Here is a 20,056-nt window from a genome sequence, read left to right on the forward strand (position 1 = left end):
ATAAAGTTTTAGAAATGGTGTTGCAAATCACCAACATTCCTGTTTTAGTGTACCTTTAGATTAGAGAAGTCTTTCAAGTCTCCCTTTCTTCCATCTCTTCTCATGACAGGGAGGAGGGGAGCTTGTCAGTGAGTTGTGCAGGGTGGCAAGCTGAAAAACATCTCTAAAATCCATGATCATGTGACACAAATAATGGAAGGACAACTAAGAACATATAATAAAAACAAAAAAAAGTTTGATAAAGGAGGTTGTATAACTTACCCAAAAGTAAGCAAGCGTATTTACTTGAAAGGAATTTTCAATTTCTTCATCTGGACATTCCAAAAAACTTTTCCCAATCACAACACCGGCATTGTTGACTAAAATAGTAACATCTCCAACTTCCTTCTGTACTTTCTTACCAATTCTATAGATTTCTTTCCTTTTACTTCATAAAAAAGAATAAAGATATTTGGCATATTTGATGTTGCATGATGATGATAATAATCAATCAAAGACAACAAAAACACTACATCACACTATACAAATATAAATATTCTTAGAGTAAGACATACATACTCCTAATACAAATACCATCATAAGAACACATAAGTACAACATAAATATACAAATTTTTTAAATAATGATAAAATGATTTCTCTAATGAATAATAATAATAATTGTTTTTAACATAGGTGAAAGATCAACAACAATTGTTTCTAATTTAGGCATAGTAATATTGGTGGGTACCTTATTTTATCAAATTCTATGGGATTTAAACTCAGAATGTAAAGAATTAGAACAAATATTGCAAAGCATTTTTTTCTGATACTCTATGACTGACGATAAAACTTCATAGCCAGTTTCTGAGTAATGTTTGGATGAGGATATGGGACCAACCGATATCATCTATTTCCCAGTGAGAATCATGGACATCATAAGAATAGTAAGTGTCCATGCTCCCCAACACTCAGAAATGAGAATGGGAATAACTTATGGTTAGTAAGAGCCCGTCAGTCATGGTTGACAATCTTTCTCAATAAAAATACTGGTTGGTGGCTAACCTTAAAGCACAAAACTCAATATTGAGTGAAAATGTCCTATACAAATGTATCAAATAATAGTGTGAATGAAGCTGGAACCAAAGGTAAAGGTTTTTTTCCTGGCAGGTGCTATGTGGTTGAATGGTACAAGCCCAGTCATCATCCAGAAACTGCAATGCATGAAATCAAAATGGGATGAAATAGGACTCTTTGGGAATACTTGCAGCAGATGGAAATAAGCATAATGATATGAAGAAAAGACAAAGAAAAAGTATCTACAGTGATTGAGAAAGATATTTGAATCAAGGCTGGATGCTAATAGCATAAATTTGGCAGCAGATTCACATGCAATTACAGAGGTTTGGTATGAAACTGGAATTCTGAAGTGGACAGAGGATGAACTAAAAGAGCTGGGCAGGAAAGCAAGAAAGTTCCTAACCATGCATGGAGTTCATCATCAAGGTGCAGACATTGAAGAGAATGGAGGAAGGGGACTAATAAATGTGGACTGTGTGCATATTGAACATGGGAACTTGCTGAGATATCTAACCCAAAGTGAGGAAACCTTGTTAGTGGTAGTTAGTGATGAGGGCAGAAAAGAACAAAACAAGGACATGAAGAAGCACTATGCAAAAAAGGGACCACACAATAAATTCCATGTAACCGCAACTGAAATTGCTGGAGAACATATGCAGGACTGGTCAAAGAAAGGAACACTGAAAAAAGAAACTGAGAGCACTGTACTGGCAGTGCAAGACCAAGCTTTTGCCACAAATTGGAGGGTCAACCTTAGAAATGAGCAAATGTCTCCATTGTGGTAAATTTATACAAGTAAAAGTGCTGCATTGGAAACTGTGAAAATTGGGGTTTAGAAAGAGGCAACATGTGGTATGAACACAAGCCACAGAGAGTGGCTGAGTCAGAGACTTGCAAAATCCTGTGAGATTTCCCAATCCAAACATACCAGGTGCACAACAAGCTGAACCCAGTGGTGGTAGACAAGGTGAACCACACGTGCTCTATAATTGATGTTGTGTGCCCTTTTGACCCATGAATAGTGAAGAAGGAAGGTGAAAAAATAGACATATACAATCCTCTTAAATACAAGACTATGGAAAATGAATAAGGTGAAGATAGTGCCAATTATTTTTGTTGGGTCCTTAGGGACAGTATCAGAAGGCATCAGGAAGAATTATAATGGAAATGGTAATAGAGTGCCTAGTAGAGCTATTGTGAAAAATTTGCCTCCTTGGCCAGAATCATCAGGAAAGTATTACATAGTTAAAAAGAACAGATAGCATGGTACTGTAGGTTGCAGATAGCAAGCCCAGCAATTTTGGGGACGGGGATAAGTCAATTACATCGACTCCAGTACTCAACTGGTACTTATTTTATTGACCTCGATAGGCAAAGTCAACTCCGCGGAATAACAATAATAATAATCCTTTCTACTATAAGCACAAAGCCTGAAATTTTGGGTGGAGGGGCTAGTTGATCACATCGACCCCAGTACATAACTGGTACTTATCTCATTGATCCTAAAGGATGAAAGGCAAAGTCAACTTCAGCAGAATAATAATAATAATAATAATAATAATAATAATAATAATAATAATAATAATGAATGAACGTGACACTCTCCCCAAAATTCGCAATTCTAACCAAAACCTGAAAATAATTGGTAAAATCCGCCTTGCACTTAAGGATATAATTTCAGCTAATGATGTTGATATTACAGATCTCAACCACCTGTACTATGCATCCGCAAGAATCTCAACGATTCTATGTGGTGAAAAGATTAGAAAAAGACAACACTCCCACAAAAAGCCTTCCTGGCAAGAGCGCATTCAACACCAAATTAAGCTACTTGGATCTGACATAGAATGTTTGAAAAACCTTAAATTTGATAAGAGTATCAAACCTACAAAGACCCAAAAACTAAAGAAAAAATATAATGTGAAAACCATAGTTGACATTGATACCACCATAGAAACCATCAAGCAAAAGGTATGTGCTAAAGCTGCCCATATAGCAAGGTATGAAAAGCGTGTTAGATTCTTCAGAGATAATAACATGTTCAAAAATAACCCCAAAAATTTCTACAGGAAGATAGGGAAAACACCAGTAACAATAAAGTCTGTCCCATCAAAAGAAGAAGTGCAAGAATTTTGGAATAAAATCTGGGCAGAAGATAAAACACACAATGAAAAGGCCCCTTGGATTGATAGAATAACTACAGACCTAGACTCCTTAGAGGAGCAAAAGTGGGAGGGGGTCAAGGTAGAAGATATAAGATCTGCTCTCAGGAGGTCAAGCAAATGGAAGTCTCCAGGAAAGGATAAAATTCCTAACTTCTGGCTGAATGCCTTCCCAGAGAGCCATGAACTGCTGACAAAACTTTACAACGATGTTTTGCAAAATCCTAGTTTGATGCCCTCTTGGCTAGTTAATGGTTTAACATTCCTGCTTCCAAAAAATGAGGAAACAAACGAACCAAAAAATTATCGACCCATAACCTGCTTAACAACAATGTATAAGACGCTAACATCTGTCCTAACCGAGTATACCTATAGTTTTTTAATAGAAAGTAGCATATTCCCTAATGAGCAAAAGGGATGTAAACGTGGATCTTATGGTTGTAAAGATCAGCTACTCATCAATAAGATGATCTTAGAAGATTGTCACAAGCGACGCAAAAACTTGTCAATAGCCTGGATAGACTATAAAAAGGCCTTTGATAGCCTACCACATAGCTGGATTAGGAAATGTCTGGAAATGTATAAAATAGCTCCTACTCTGCAAAACTTTTATCTGTAAGTATGAGATCATGGAGAACTACACTGACATTGAACAATGACAATGAATCTCTAAATGCTGGAGATGTAAGAATTTCATGTGGCATTTTCCAGGGTGACTCACTATCACCACTCCTCTTCTGTCTAGCCCTAATACCGCTCTCAAAATTGTTCAATGATGCACAGTATGGTTATAAAATATTTGATAAAAATATAAATCATCTCATTTACATGGATGATTTAAAGCTCTTTGCAAAAAATGACCAACAACTCAAAGGCCTACTAGCGATTGTTAAACAATTCAGTGATGACATCAGGATGCACAGTATGGTTATAAAATATTTGATAAAAATATAAATCATCTCATTTACATTGTTCAATGTCAGTGTGGTTCTCCATGATCTCATACTTACAGATAAAAAGTTTTGCAGAGTAGGAGCTATTTTATACATTTCCAGACATTTCCTAATCCAGCTATGTGGTAGGCTATCAAAGGCCTTTTTATAGTCTATCCAGGCTATTGACAAGTTTTTGCGTCGCTTGTGACAATCTTCTAAGATCATCTTATTGATGAGTAGCTGATCTTTACAACCATAATAAATGTGCAAAAGCTACCTTTATCAAAGGAAAAATGACAAAAACATCTAATGTGAACCTTGACCAGCAAAATGTCATAAAAGAGTTAGAACCAGCAGAGAGCTACAAATACCTAGGGATAATTGAAGGGGACAATATCAAGCATTCAGTGATGAGGGAAATGATCAGAAGAGAATGTTATCGCAGGGTGAGAGCAATACTGAAGACAGAGCTGAACGCGAGAAACAGGATCGAAGCGATAAATGCTCTAGCCATACCAGTCATGACTTACAGTTTCAATATCGTTAACTGGTCAATTACTGAAATATGTAATGTTGACAGAAAAATACGAAAACTGTTGACAATGCATAGAATGCACCACCCTAAGGCAGATATAGAACGTCTTTATCTGCCAAGAAAAGAGGGAGGCCGAGGACTTCTACAGCTTGCATTAACAATGAAGGTAGCCACAATTGGCCTAGACACCTATCTGAAAAACTCTGCAGACTGGATGCTAAAACTTGTCTCAAAACATGAAAGCAAGAAAGCATCTTACTCAGTAACAAAACAGGCAAAGGAATATCTAAGTGAATTCCAATTGCAACAAATTCAAGAATTAGACGAACTAGAAACACCTGCAGAAAAAGCTAAGCGCTTGAAAACCCGTGCTAAAATTGCTGCCTTAGATATTATGACTGAAAAATGGCATGGAAAACCTCTCAATGGCAAATACCCAAAGAGAGCGAACAATGCAGATATTGACAAAGCCCTTACCCATCAATGGCTAATGGCCTCTGGCTTGAAATCAGAAACAGAGGGGTTTATCATAGCAGCCGAAGATCAATGCCTACCTACAAAGAGTTCAACATATTAAAGAACGGCAGCTCCCCATTATGTCGTATATGCCAACAACAAAATGAGACCACCGATCATGTTGTCTCCATGTGCAGTCTGCTTGCGCCTACAGAGTATCTCAACAGGCATGATAGAGCTGCACAATATATTCACTGGGTAATATGCAAAAACCTGGACTTGCCCCATGACAAAAACTGGTGGGAACACAAACCACCCCCAGTACTTGAAAATGATCACATTGCACTCCTCTGGAACTTCACCATTCAAACTGACAGAAAGATAGACGCAAATAGGCCAGACATCATACTGAAAGACTTCAGACAAAAATCATGCCTCCTCATTGATATGACTGTCCCAATCAATATAAATGTATCTGTCAAGACCTACCAAAAACTGAGCAAATATAAAGATCTTGAAATAGAAATTAGCAAAATGTGAAATCTGAAGACGAAAACAATACCTATTGTCATAGGTGCCCTGGGAGTGACAGCGAAACGGGCTGATTACTACCTAGCTCAGATACCAGGAAACCCCAAAATGGCTGAAGTTCAAAAGATAGTGCTCATGGGAACTGCCCATATCCTACGTAAAATACTGTCTATGTGATCTCAAATTTTAAAACAAACACATAATTTTCTTATGGTTTCTTAAACATTCACTAGAACAAAACTGTACAAATCCAAATATATGGTATCCTAGGCATAACACCTACATGAACTTCTAACTTGTTGTCTCTTGAGGTCTCTGGGTGAGACTTGGATCCAACTTGTACAAATGCAAAACAAAAGTCAAACATAAAATAATAATGATAATAAATAATAAATAAATAAAATAAATCTAATACTGTACAAATCTACTTAAAATGGAGACACAAACACCTTGAAGTAAAAACCTACATAGACAGTAACAAATTTGCCAATGTCAGAAGAAACATTATGGAAAAGAAGTTACTAACTACATTAGAGATTGACCAAATTAAACAATCAGTAAGATATAAAAGGAACGAAGTTGCAACTAAAGAAGATACTACAGAGGAAATAATTATAAACAAGCCCAGGGCTGATGAAAATGCAGAACATTGGCAAATTTTTTCTTATGTTTCCCCTCTGGCTAAATAAACCTATCGCTTAGCTTCCCTTCTGGCAGTCTGATACAATTCCCTGCTACCACCGTTCTTTCAGTCCTTCCAAGCCTGTTTCTTTTGTCTAATAGCCCTGTCAACAACATTGTTCCACCACTACGTTATTTTGGGTCGAGAGGGGACTTTGCACCATCCACAGATCTTGTCAGTGGCCCTCAGCAGGTTGTCCTGTAGAAACGTCCAGTTGTCTTCTACATGGTGTGAAGCTACTTCTCCTTCTAATTCGTCAAAGGCTTCAAGTAATAAGTCTCTAAATCTCTGTCCATTCGCAGGATCTTTGAGCTTCCAGACCCTTCTCCAAGTTGGTCGTCTTCTGGGCAACCACTTGGCCCTAATCCTGAAGTCACTAACTACAAGTCTATGTTGTGGGGTACACTCTTCGCCTGGGAAGGTTTTGGCATTGATAAGCAGCCATCTTTCCCTTTTTCTGGTGAGGATGTAGTCAATTTGGCTAGTGTGTCTGCCAGAACGATAGGTGACTGGCAGGTTTCCTGAAGTTAGTATTGCAAACCATAAGGTCATTTGCGTCACAGAACTCCAGCAGTCTGGTTCCCTCCTCATTGCGGGAACCAAAACCGTAGCCTCCATGCACGCCATGGAAGCCCCATGTATGTTGTCCTACATGACCATTGAAGTCACCAGCCACAAAGAGAAGGTCCCTGTCATTCATCGACGAGGTACTCTGCAAGAGGGCGTCATAAAATCGGTCTTTCTGTCCATCGGGTAGCCCGGACTGAGGGGTGTAGGCAGGGATAATGGTTGCTAGCCCATATATATCGTGTTGGCACCTGTACCAGTGGAGCGCTAAGAGCACCATCCGAGCGTAATCATTGCCAGAGCAGCAGACTAGCTTCCGTGCCAGTGGCACGTAAATAGCACCATTTGAGCGTGATCGTTACCAGCGTCGCCTTACTGGCACTTGTGCCGGTGTCAAGTGAAAAACATTCGAGCGAGATCGTTTCCAGTGCCGCTGGACTGGCTCCTCTGCAAGTGGTACGTAAAATGCCCCAATTTGAACGTGGCCGTTGCCAGTACCACCTGACTGGCCTTCGTGACGGTGGCACGTAAAACCACCTACTACAATCTCAGAGTGGTTAGCATTAGGAAGGGCATCCAGCTGTAGAAGCTCTGCCAAATCAGATTGGAGCCTGGTGTAGCCATCTGGTTCGCGAGTCCTCGTCCAACGCATGCTAGCATGGAAGGCAGACGTTAAATGATGATGATGATGATGATGATATATATATATATATATATATATATAAATATATAGTTTTAAGGAAAAGAACCATACATATATATATATATATATATATATATATATATAGGTGAGAAAGTTGGTATGTGAAAGCATGTGGTTGGATGTATAAAAGATAATAAGAGTGAAAAAACTACAGAAGGCTTGTGTTACATGGTTAAAGTATATATTTAAATTATGTCAGAAAAATGTTATAAAATTTTTTTGGTATATAAACATTGTATTTGGAGAAATAACCGGTTTCATGTTGTCTTTTCAAATTTCTCTACTTCATGGTAACATGTGTTCGCTCATATATATATGATGCATTGCTCCACATTACTCATCCTATCAGATTTATTTTGAATGCATCTATCGAAACATATGTTGATGATATGATGAGATAATTGATTTAAAAACATCTCGAGCATTTGTCTCCATTTTCAATTTTTCCTATGTTCCCCAAAATACGTCTTGCTTCTCCCCGGAATCAACTCCCACACAAGTGTGATCGCTGATTCCTAGGACGCTTATGTGACATTTGGCTACCATGTGATTATTCCTCTGGATCTTTCCTATATATTTATATATATATATATATATATATATATATATATATATATATATATATGGGAGAATATACAAATAATAACAACAGACAAGGACAGGTGGTGTAAATAACAAAAGTATATATTAGTATGACGCTCGGGTATACGGAAAGTCTTTGACGTTTCGAGCTACGCTCTTCAACAGAAAGAATACGGAGACAAGGAGAAAAACATGGAGGAGAATTCATGAAAAAACAACAGATGAAGACAGGTGGTGTAAACAACAAATGGATGTATTAGTATAACGCTCGGGAATAGAGAAAGTCTTTAACGTTTTGAGCCTACGCTCTTCAACAGAAAGGAACACAGAAACAAACAAGGAGAGAAAAAAATATGGGAATTGGTCAGTGCTGGTGTGTGCGTGGTGGTGTGTTGTGATGTGATATGTTGTGTGATATGGGGTAGCTTGGTGTGATGTGATGGTGTTGGGAGGTGGGGGAGGCAAGAGTGGGGAAACCATGGGTGGATTATGGGTTAGGCTGAAGGTGGGGGTAGAGGTAGGGGTATGGGAGTATGGGAGTATGCAGAAGTGGGAGTAGTTGGGGTATGTGGGTAGGTAGAGGGTGGGGGTAGAAGCGGAGTATGTGGGAGAGGGTGTAGTGTAAGGGATGGGGTGTAAGGGATGGGATGGGGTGCCAATCAGGTGGTGCTGTCATCGGCCACGACAACGATTTCACTTGCCTCAACAGGTCTTCACAAGTGCAGTTTATTGCCCAATGATTGAAGGGTACTCTTAAATGGGCTGGTTATGCTGCACTGACATAGGCTATGGTTATGGTCTCACTTGGCTTGCCAGGTCTTCTCAAGCACAGCATATCTCAAAGGTCTCAGTCACTTATCATTACCTCCTTGAGGCCCAACGTTCAAAGGTTGTGCTTCACCACCTCATACCAGGTCTTCCTGGGTCTACCTCTTCCACAGGTTCCCTCTACTGTTAGGGTGTGACACTCTTTCACACTGCTGTGCTCACCCATATGCAACACATGACCATACAGCGCAGTTGTCTCTTGCACACCACATCTGATGCTTCTTAAGTCCAACTTGTCTCTCGGGGCACTTACACTCTGTTGTGTATGCACACTGATATTACACGTCCAGCGGAGCATATTAGCTCCATTCCTTGCAAGCTTACGCATGTCCTCAATTCTCGACCTTGTTTCCACACCTGAAACTTCTCTAGTTCTGGTCAGTTTTAAAAGATATGTAACATTGTGATAATTTTGGAGTTCAAAAGCAGCAATGTCTGAGCCAAAATTTGATACATGCGATATGTATTTTATTAGTTTAATTGTGCAGTATTATTTAATAACAAACAACCCGTCTTTTAGAAATGTGAAATGTATTATATAGCAATAAAGAGAACTAATTTAGAAATGAAAAAAAGGTATTGGAGGGCAATGCAGATAACTATTTTCTGCACCCAGATAACTATTTTCACAATTTATGCCGATTACAATGCGTTGCTTACCCATGCTTTTTAATTGAACTGAATTAAGCTTTGTAAGTGCCTCAATTGGTTACAAATGCCTCAATTGGTTACACACCACAAAATACAATGGAACCTACTGAAGCAAGCCAACACACTTGCAGCATTACCATGGGCAATGGTGAGGCTAAGGCGTTGGAAAAGTCAAGCACCCTTACGGGCATCACCTGGCACCTTGATATGGTGAGCTACCAACAATAACAAGAACTTCACTGTTAGTGGCCCAGCCCCTTCAAGTGTCTCAAAAGCCACAAGCTGGAAGGAATAGTTCACTGACAGGTCCTTAATGATGAATTTAATTTGGTGTGATAAGCAAAGCAGCCAGCATTTAGGCAGCAAGACAGACTGTGAAGACCTGTGGAGTCAAAAGGCGTACCACAGCAACATCTCAGTCTCCTACTGACGTCAGTTCCCACTTTGAGTGCAATGGAGATGTGGAGCTCATCTAGACTGAGTAGACTTCTAATGTTGACCACCGACAGGGCATCAATCCAGTCCCCTGACATTTTTGCACTAGCACCTTGAAAATTGATCAGATTGATCAAGAAGAAAGTTGAAAGTGGCACCTGAACACAGATTGCCCCATACTCTCTGCTTCCATCTAGCCTCAACTGTAACAGGAACTAACAAACCCAGCTCTTGCCACTGTAACAAAGCTTCATTCATCTCCCTGTTGGAACTAGTCCATGTTGGAGAGAAGAGAATGTTGCCTACTAAAGAGCAGCAAGCATGGATGGAGGAAAGAAAACAGGGAAAAGATAGAGATGAGCACTTGTGCAGACCTACATTTTGGCAAACATTTTGGGCAAAGCAGCCTGGTCACAGGACTCTGGAGAGAGTCTGACATTGACCAAACATTCGAGTTTCCTGAAGATTAGGTTGTCAAAGCATTAGAGCACTGATGAGAATCAATGAAGGACTAACTCTGAGGAAAAACAATAACTTAGGAATCGACAAGTAATTCCTAAGTATCAAAAAAACCTTGGTGGGGCTCGATTACCTCACAATTTTTAAAAACTTGCTCAAGGTTGTGTCTGTCTGAATATGTGATGAAGTATGTAAATGTGTGTATATGTATGTATCAATGTACATATGTAATATCAGTGTGCATAAACAACAAAGTGTAAACGCCTTGAGAGAAGAGTTGAACATAAGAAGCATCAGATGTGGTGTGCAAGAGAGATGACTGCGCTGTTATGGTCATGTGCTGTGTATGGATGAGGACAGCTGTGTGAAGAAGTGTCACACCCTAACAGTGGAGGGAACCTGTGGAAGAGGTAGACCCAGGAAGATCTGGGATGAGGTGGTGAAGCATGACCTTCGAACATTAGTCCTTACGTAGGCAATGACAAAGTGGCCAAGACCTTTGGAGATATGCTGTGCTTGAGAAGACCCAACAAGCCAAGTGAGATTGTAGCCATGGCCGATGCCAGTGTTGCATAACCAGCCCATTTAAAAATACCCTTCAATCGTTGAGAAATATGCTGTGCTTGAGAAGACCTGTTGAATCAAGTGAAATTGTAGTCATGGCTGATGCCAGTGCCACCTGACTGGCACCCATGCCAATGACACATAAAAAACACCATTTGAGCGTGACCAATGTCAGTGCTGGTGGCATGTAAAAAGCACCATTAGAGCTTGGTCGATGGCAGTGCTGCCTGACTGGCCCCTGTGCCAGTGGCACATAAAAAGCACCCATTATACTCTTGGAGTGGTTGGCATTAGGAAGGGCAACTAGCAGTAGAAACCTTGCCAGAACAGATTGGAGCCTGGTGCAGCCTCTTCGCTTGGCAGTCCTCAGTCAAACCATCCAACATATGCCAGCATGAAAAGTGGATATTAAACGATGATGATGATATATACATTTATGCATGTGTGTGTGTGTATGTATGTATTTATGTGTTTGTGTGTGTGTGTGTGTGTGTGTTCGCATGGATGATGGTACGCTTGCACTAAATGAGGCTGCAAAGAAAGAGGTTTGGAGACGCCACTATGAAAGATTGCTCAATAAAGAGAATGAATGGGAGAAAGAGAGTCTGCCGAATGTTAACCCAACTGACGGACCAGCTATCCGAGTTGACAGTACCATGGTAGATAAAGCAATTAAGAGTATGAAGACAGGGAAAGCCCCCAGCCCATCAGGAATCACTGCAGAGATGCTCAAAATATCTGGCAGTGTCGGCTATAGCCTAGTCACTGTATTTTTAACCAGGTGATACATGAAGGAGTCATAACCAATGACTGGTGTAGCAGCACCATAGTCAACTGCTACAAAGGTAAAGGTAACGCTTTAGATACAAATAATTACAGAGGTATCAAGCTGTTAGATCAGGTAATGAAAGTCACGGAGAGGGTCATAGCCTAACTACTTAGGGAGCGGGTCAGTTTAGATGAGATGCAGTTTGGGTTCGTGCCTGGGAAAAGCACCACTGATGCTATATTTCTAGTAAGACAGTTTCAGGAGAAATACCTAGCCGAGGATAAACCTCTGTACCTGGCTTTCGTTGACATGGAGAAAGCCTTTGACAGGGTCCCCCGATCCCTCATCTGGTGGTCAATGAGGAAACTAGGGATAGTAGAATGGTTAGTGAGAGCTGTGCGGGCCATGTACAGAGATGCTGTCAGTAAAGTGAGGGTTGGCAATCAGTACAGTGAAGAATTCTAGGTAGAGGTAGGGGTCCACCAAGGTTCTGTCCTCAGCCCCCTCCTATTTATCATAGTCCTCCAGGCAATAACAGAGGAATTCAAGACACGATGCCCCTGGGAGCTCCTCTATGCCGATGACCTTGCACTAATTGCTGAGTCACTATCAGAACTAGAGGAGAAATTTCAGATGTGGAAGCAAGGACTAGAATCGAAGGGCCTTAGAATCAACCTAGCTAAAACCAAAGTCCTAATAAGTAAGAAGGTCGAAAAATTACAAACACCTTCAGGTAGATGGCCCTGCTCGATCTGTAGAAAAGGCGTAGGTAGAAACTCTATAAGATGCACCCAGTGTAAGGTATGGACACATAAGAGGTGCAGCAATATCAAAGGCAGATTAACTGGGAAGTTAGTTTTTGTATGTAGCAGATATTCAGGAGCTATAAACACTGTAAATGTGCAGAAAACAACTTCTGCCACATTCCAGGGACAAAAAACTAGAAGTGATTGATAGCTTCCGCTATCTAGGTGACCAAGTTAGTAGTGGGGGAGGGTGCGCTGAAAGTGTAGCTGCTAGAATAAGAATAGCCTGGGCAAAGTTCAGAGAGCTCTTACCTCTGCTGGTGACAAAGGGTCTCTCTCTCAGAGTAAAAGGCAGACTGTATAACGCATGTGTACGAACAGCCATGCTTCATGGCAGTGAAACATGGGCCGTGACTGCTGAAGACATGCGTAGGCTCGCAAGGAATGAAGTCAGTATGCTCCAATGGATGTGTAATATCAGTGTGCATACTAGACAGAGTGTAAGTACCTTGAGAGAAAAGTACCATGGAGAACTAGTGCGTAGGTTTAGAAAAGCTCTGAAGGAGTCCAAACTCAACATTAAGATTGTTGAAAAGCCAGGGAACTCCATCAGATCACAACTACGTAGGACGTACCCCTTTGAGAATACCATATGTACCAATGATAACTGTATGGTATGTAGGATTAGCCCTGGCATTAACTGCAGAAATAGAAATGTAGTTTACAGCATAAAATGCATGAAGGTGCTTGTAAAGACCTGAATATGACATACATAGCTGAAACATCTAGGAGCATTGCAGAACGACTAAACGAACATATGAGACGATATGACAACAAAAATCAGTCCTCCATACTATACCAACATGCCAAAGACCAGCATGGAGGCAACTTGGGTCAACTTGACATCCGCGTTTTATCCAAGCACCCAAAAGACCCAACTCTAAGACAAATATGAGAGTACGTCCTTATAAATGAAACTTCCCCAATACTAAATAGGAAATATACATAGATATCATACCCCCATACCCACATTTTACACAGGTAAAGTAGGACACTTGATGGGCTTTTATGCAGATAGATGTATGTATGTCTGTGAGTGTGGGTGTATATGTGCGTGTGTGCATGCACATGTATGTATATGTAAACCAACAGGTCTACATACAGACGGGTAGGTACATAGGGTATATGAACAGACAACCACATACGCAAATAGAGACTGAAACACATGACCACATATACACACACACTTGTCCACACATATGAAGATGTGCACCCATACATACAAACATGGTACATAGCGGCAAAACACACACGCGCGCACACACACACACACGCACACACTGAGACATGCACACAGAAGGAGACAGGTACATACATACATATACACACATACATAAAAAAACACAGAGGAATATGCAGAATACATACATACATGCAAACACACATACATATATATATATATATATACATACATATATATATACACACACATACATATATACATATGCACACACACACACAGACATACATACACACACATGCACACATACATGCATGCATACATACACACACATGCGCAAAAACAGAACGCAGCGTAAATAACGGACAGAGTCGCAACGAAAATTTTAGGAAAATAAAAATAAGAAATGTGGAAATTTTAACGATGGGTGTGTTAAATTTTAAGGCACAAAAAGAAAATGACTCTCCCCAGACACAACAAAATATACTTCAACACACGAAATCACATAAAAAATCTTGCAAACCAAATCCAAAAACGAAATATATATATATATATATATATATATATATATATATACAGGTATATGTGTGTGTACATATATATTATACATACACGCGCGCGCGCTCAGACTGTCATCGTACATATTTGTTACATCGCCGTTGGTTACTGGCTTCTAATGAGCTAAATACTTAAATACTAGTTCGCTGAATTTTCGACAAGTGGAAGTGATAACAAAGGATCTGCGTAACCTATAACATAAGGAATGACTATATTCGTAAAACCCCCATTTTTCGGTTCTTCTGCCTATGTTTATATCTTTCTCCGATATACATCAGCGAAAGATACACACGCATACACTCATACATACACACCATATAATTTTTGGTTCAATCTCACATTGCGCTTTTTAAACCTTAACGGCTAAAAATTGGGACGTGAGTAGATTCAATATTGGTAATAAGTGATAAGGTAGATACGAAGAGATGTGAGCAACTAAAGTTACCTTAAGTCACAGTAGTACGGATAAGCCTTAGCCCCTGCCTCCGTAACCAATTGGGCTGTCTTCTCGTTTTCTGCTTCATCAATGTCCCACAAGACCAGGATACAACCACGTCGAGCAAAAGCGAGGGCAAGGCCCCGTCCGATGCCATTAGCAGAGCCAGTGATCAGGACAATTTCATCTTTTACATCTTTATACTTGGGTGTGATAAGGAAATTCCACACCGCTGCCACGCAAGCGATGACTATGTCTCGTAAAAGAAATAGAATTTCAACTATCAACATTGCAGCGTGTTGTTGCGTCGTTTTCTTTCGCTCTTCCACACTCAAATAAACAAATGGGGTTCTGGAGAAGAGAGAGAGAGAGAGAGAGAGAGAGAGAGAGAGAGAAGGAGAGTGAATGAGTGATAAAGATAGAGATTAATGAGAGCGGGGAATGACTTAAAAGATATCGTCGGGGGGGGGGGGGGGGGAAGAGGAATTAAAGTGATTGATGCTAAAGAGGGAGAGACTAAGTAGAAAGATAAAAAAGAGAAATAATTTAAAGATAGAGGTTTTGTAAAACAGAGAAAGAAAGAATTGAGAATGAGAGAACTACTTGAGAAAGAAGTGCAGGGAAGTTGGTGGAAACAAAAAGGGATAGGAAAAGGGAAAAGAGTTGGGAGGAAATTAATTTCCTTTATGGAACTTTGAATCTGAATAGACAGGTTTGTTATGTCAACTTCCCGTCAGCTTTGATCGATTTTTTAGTAAGTAGATTTAGCTCATAAAAAAATCTAGGATAATAATTTGACTAGAAGCTACTAATATATAATTCTCTTGTGTTTCTGTCCGTCACAACAGATGACTGACGAAGGAAGGGGTGATAACCACCGATGGAAGTGGGATGGTGAAAATTCAACGGTGAAAAAAGATCAAACAGCGCTTCAACTCTGTGTGTGTATATGTATGTGCCTGTAAAAGGGGGTTTGTGAATGTTTGTGTGTGTTTATATAATGTTTGAGAGAGTGTTTATGTGTTTGTGTATGTTTATTTAGAAAGATACATAAAAAATAGAATTACAGACGCGCATTTACACACACATATAAACAGACACACTTAAAAAGGAAGGAAGGGGACTATGACAAAGTATAGAAAACCGCGTTCCCTGCAGACTGTGCTACTTATACATATAAATGTAGTGTAAAAATTCACATAAAACAGCATTGAATATGCATTCTTAGAAGACAACGTTCTCCGAAAGTTATAGTCCTTATTTTTATATATAGATATGTACTTTATTGCCTTCACAGTGTTCATCCGTTTTACAAAATTAAACTAGAACATTGGACAAAACAGAGAACACAGTTGAAAAAATTAAGGATCTATTCAGTTTCAATCACAGATTTTTTTTAACTAAACAGTTTGAAACTTCGAATACTGGGAGACTTTCTCACGTAAAACACGGTTTACTCTGCACGCTTTTGACAGAATTTCGTATTTTAGAAGTTATTACGTTTCGTGTTAAAGTTGTAGTATTTGGGTATTTTTAACCAATCAATGACGTGTATTTAGCTGAAGAAATGTACTTCTGTTTGCGGAAGAGCAACAACTCTCGGGTTTAATCTCTACGAAATGCATTTTTCAACTGTGTGGTTTGTTCGGATGGTTTTTTTTTAGCTTGGCAGCTGTGTTTTTGGATATTTTTACTTACTGCCTGTGATTATTTTCACCACTCTGTTCTATTTTATTTTTGTTTACTTGCTTGCGTTAATTTCGCGCTTTATTTTCACCAACTTTTGTTTATTTGCCTGCGTTAAGTTGTATGTATTACACCTGCCTGGTTATTTTCTTATATGCACCTCTGCCTGAACTGTGCATATACTGCCATGAAATCTTACAGTGCATTTCAAAGTTTAATATCCTGCATTAAAATTGATTTAATCTCTGCTTGTATTTTTCAATGTATCTCTGCTTTTGTATGTGTTACACCAACCTGGTTAGTTTTTAACATGCACCTTTGCCCGAACTGTGTATGTACTGCCATGAAATCTTACAGTGCATTTCAAAGTTTAATATTCCGCATTAAAATTGATTCAATCTTTATCTGTTTGTATTGTTTTTTTCCTTTTGTTTACATCGTATACATGCCTTAAGGGTTAGAGTTATGGTTTAGAATTAGGGTTTCATAGCATGCTAAAGTGTAAGTGGCTACATATACTGTATGCTAAAGTGACACGGATAAGTACTGGGTCAAATTAGCTGACTAATTGTGTCCTATAAAATTTCTTGCTTTGTGCCTTTGTTAGAAATTCTTATTAGTACTATTATTTAGTGCGAGCAAGAGAAAAATGGTGTTCAAAGAACATCTGCAGGCTTTCCCAAATTGTGAATGTAGATGATGTTTTTTTTCACCTTCTGTAAATTAATGTCTTAAGAAACAGTAATTCCTTGTAAAGGTCGCCATTCTAGAGACAAATGATTCGATAAAATATTTAGTATGAGCTGTGAGATATGTTAAAGATGATGTGGGCTCAGTTTGGTATAATATACAGCTTGTATATCCACAAGAATAGCAAAGGCTGCTGTTTTGCTTTTAGTTTTTTTCTCGGCACTATCATGCTATTAGCTGTCAGAAGTGAAAGTGCTCTCTGCCTGCATGCCTGTTGCTGGCCTGTCGATTCTTTGGCTACTGACAGCTAATACCATGACTGGCCGGAGCGAGCTATATGTCTGTCTGTCTCTCTCTCTCTCTATCTATTACTCGAAAGTTTGCGCGTCCGCGCTAGCTAGTCGTGAGTAGAAAACACAAATTTAATATAAAAACATATTTCCTGAAATTGCAAATTATTTAAAATATAAAAAAATAATTTTCAACAGAGAGAATTTATCAAAATAGAAAACAAATGAAGTTTGAAGTTTAAAAATAATAGGATCGACCACTCACGACTAGCTAGCGCGAACTTTCGAGTAATAGATAGAGAGAGAGAGAGAGAGACAGACAGACATATAGCTCGCTCCGGCCAGTCATGGTATTAGCTGTCAGTGGCCAAAGAATCGACAGGCCAGCAACAAGCATTGCAGGCAGACAGACAGATACTTCACTAGCAGTGAGCACTTTCTTTGTCTTGTCAAAAAATGATAAATCATCTCCCTTTGACCTACGACTTCAACCAAGTTAGGCAAAGTTCAGATGGACAGGAGCTTACTTATTTAGACACAATCTCTCCTGCAGTATGTCTGTCCTTCTAGCTGCCACGGCTGTTATAAATACCGTGGTCAGCAAAGGGACAGACAAGAAAGGCCTAGGACGCAGAAAGACATAGAGTGCGAGAAAGGTTTGAACGAAGGGACATGGCAGACTACTTTCTCAGCTGAACGACACACACACAAGCACAAACATATCCAGTTCTAACACATCACCTACACAGATGTACCCTGTTTTTATTCCTCTCAACTTGTAGCAGTTGTAAACAAATACTTCATCATCATCATCATCATCATCGTTTAACGTCCGCTTTCCATGCTAGCATGGGTTGGACGATTTGACTGAGGACTGGTGAAACCGGATGGCAACACCAGGCTCCAATCTAATTTGGCAGAGTTTCTACAGCTGGATGCCCTTCCTAACGCCAACCACTCAGAGAGTGTAGTGGGTGCTTTTACGTGTCACCCGCACGAAAACGGCCACGCTCGAAATGGTGTCTTTTATGTGCCACCCGCACAAGCCAGTCCAGGGGTACTGGCAACGATTTCACTCGAAAATCCTACAGGAGCCAGTCAGGCGGTACTGGCAACGGCCACGCTCAAAATGGTGCATCTCATGTGCCACCCGCACAAGAGCCAGTCCAGGGGCACTGTCAACGATCTTACTTGGCTTGCCGGGTCTTCTCACGCACAGCACATTTCCAAAGGTCTCGGTCAGTAGTCATCGCCTCGGTGTGGCCCAATGTACGAAGGTCTTGCCTCACCACCTCAGCCCAGGTCTTCCTGGGCCTACCTCTTCCACGGGTTCCCTCAACTGTCAGGGAGTGGCACTTTTTTACGCAGCTATCCTCATCCATTCTCACCACATGTCCATACCAGCGCAATCGTCTCTCTTGCACACCACAACTGATGCTTCTAATGTTCAGCTTTTCTCTCAAGATACTTACACTCTGACGGGTATTCACATTGACATTACACATCCAACGGAGCATACTGGCTTCATTCCTTGCGAGCTTACGTATGTCCTCAGCAGTCACAGCCCATGTTTCACTGCCATGTAGCATGGCTGTTCGTACACATGCGTCATACAGTCTGCCTTTTACTCTGAGTGAGAGTCCCTTTGTTGCCAGCAGGGGTAAGAGCTCTCTAAACTTTGCCCAGGCTATTCTTATTCTAGCAGCTACACTTTCAGCGCACCCACCCCCACTACTAACTTGGTCGCCCAGATAGCGGAAGCTATCGACTACCTCTAGTTTTTCACCCTGGAATGAGATAGAAGTTGTTTCCTGTTTGTTTACAGTCTTTATTGCACCTGAACATCTGCCACAAACAAAAACTAACTTGCTAGTTAACCTGCCTTTGATGTTGCTGCACCTCTTATGTGTCCATAGCTTGCACCGGGTACATCTTATAGAGTTACTACCTACTCCTTTTCTACATACTGAGCAGGGCCATCTACCTGAAGGGGTTTGTGTTTTATCTACCTTCCTACTTATTAGGATTTTGGTTTTAGCTGGGTTGACTCTAAGGCCCTTCAATTCTAGACCTTGCTTCCACACCTGAAACTTCTCCTCTAGTTCTGATAGTGACTCCGCAATTAGGGCAAGGTCATCAGCATAGAGGAGCTCCCAGGGGCAACCTGTCTTGAACTCCTCTGTGATTGCCTGGAGGACTATGATAAATAAGAGGGGGCTGAGGACGGAACCTTGGTGGACCCCTACCTCTACCCGGAATTCATTGCTGTACTCATTTCCAACCCTCACCTTACTGGCAGCATCTCTGTACATGGCTCGCACAGCTCTCACTAACCATTCTTCTATCCCAAGTTTCCTCATTGACCACCAGATAAGGGATCGGGGGACCCTGTCAAAGGCTTTCTCCATGTCAACGAAAGCCAGGTACAGAGGTTTATCCTTAGCTAGGTATTTCTCCTGCAGCTGTCTCACTAGAAATAAGGCATCAGTAGTG

General features: G+C 40.3%; 1 protein-coding gene across 9 annotated transcripts in view; it reads right to left on the bottom strand.

The window, feature by feature from the left end:
• LOC106882308 (epidermal retinol dehydrogenase 2) overlaps positions 1-17,573 on the bottom strand; it is a 48,335-nt gene extending 30,762 nt beyond the window's left edge. For 3 of the 9 annotated variants that reach the window (XR_016241106.1, XR_016241105.1, XM_052966315.2), the window contains exons 1-2: positions 14,907-17,573; positions 262-427 (exon numbers count right to left, since the gene is read on the bottom strand). Coding sequence is in view for 4 of the 9 variants with exons in the window: in XM_052966315.2 (XP_052822275.1) it covers positions 262-427; positions 14,907-15,187 (447 nt within the window). In the remaining 5 variants the exon portion in view is untranslated. The remainder of the gene's footprint in view (positions 1-261; positions 428-14,906) is intronic. The other 6 variants (XR_008263695.2, XM_014932938.3, XM_014932939.3 and 3 more) reach the window with 3 other exon arrangements.
• Between the last annotated feature and the right edge of the window lie 2,483 nt (positions 17,574-20,056).

The sequence above is a fragment of the Octopus bimaculoides genome, chromosome 3, assembly GCF_046866305.1.
Source record: "Octopus bimaculoides isolate indiv1 chromosome 3, ASM4686630v1, whole genome shotgun sequence".
Lineage (NCBI taxonomy): Eukaryota > Metazoa > Mollusca > Cephalopoda > Octopoda > Octopodidae > Octopus > Octopus bimaculoides.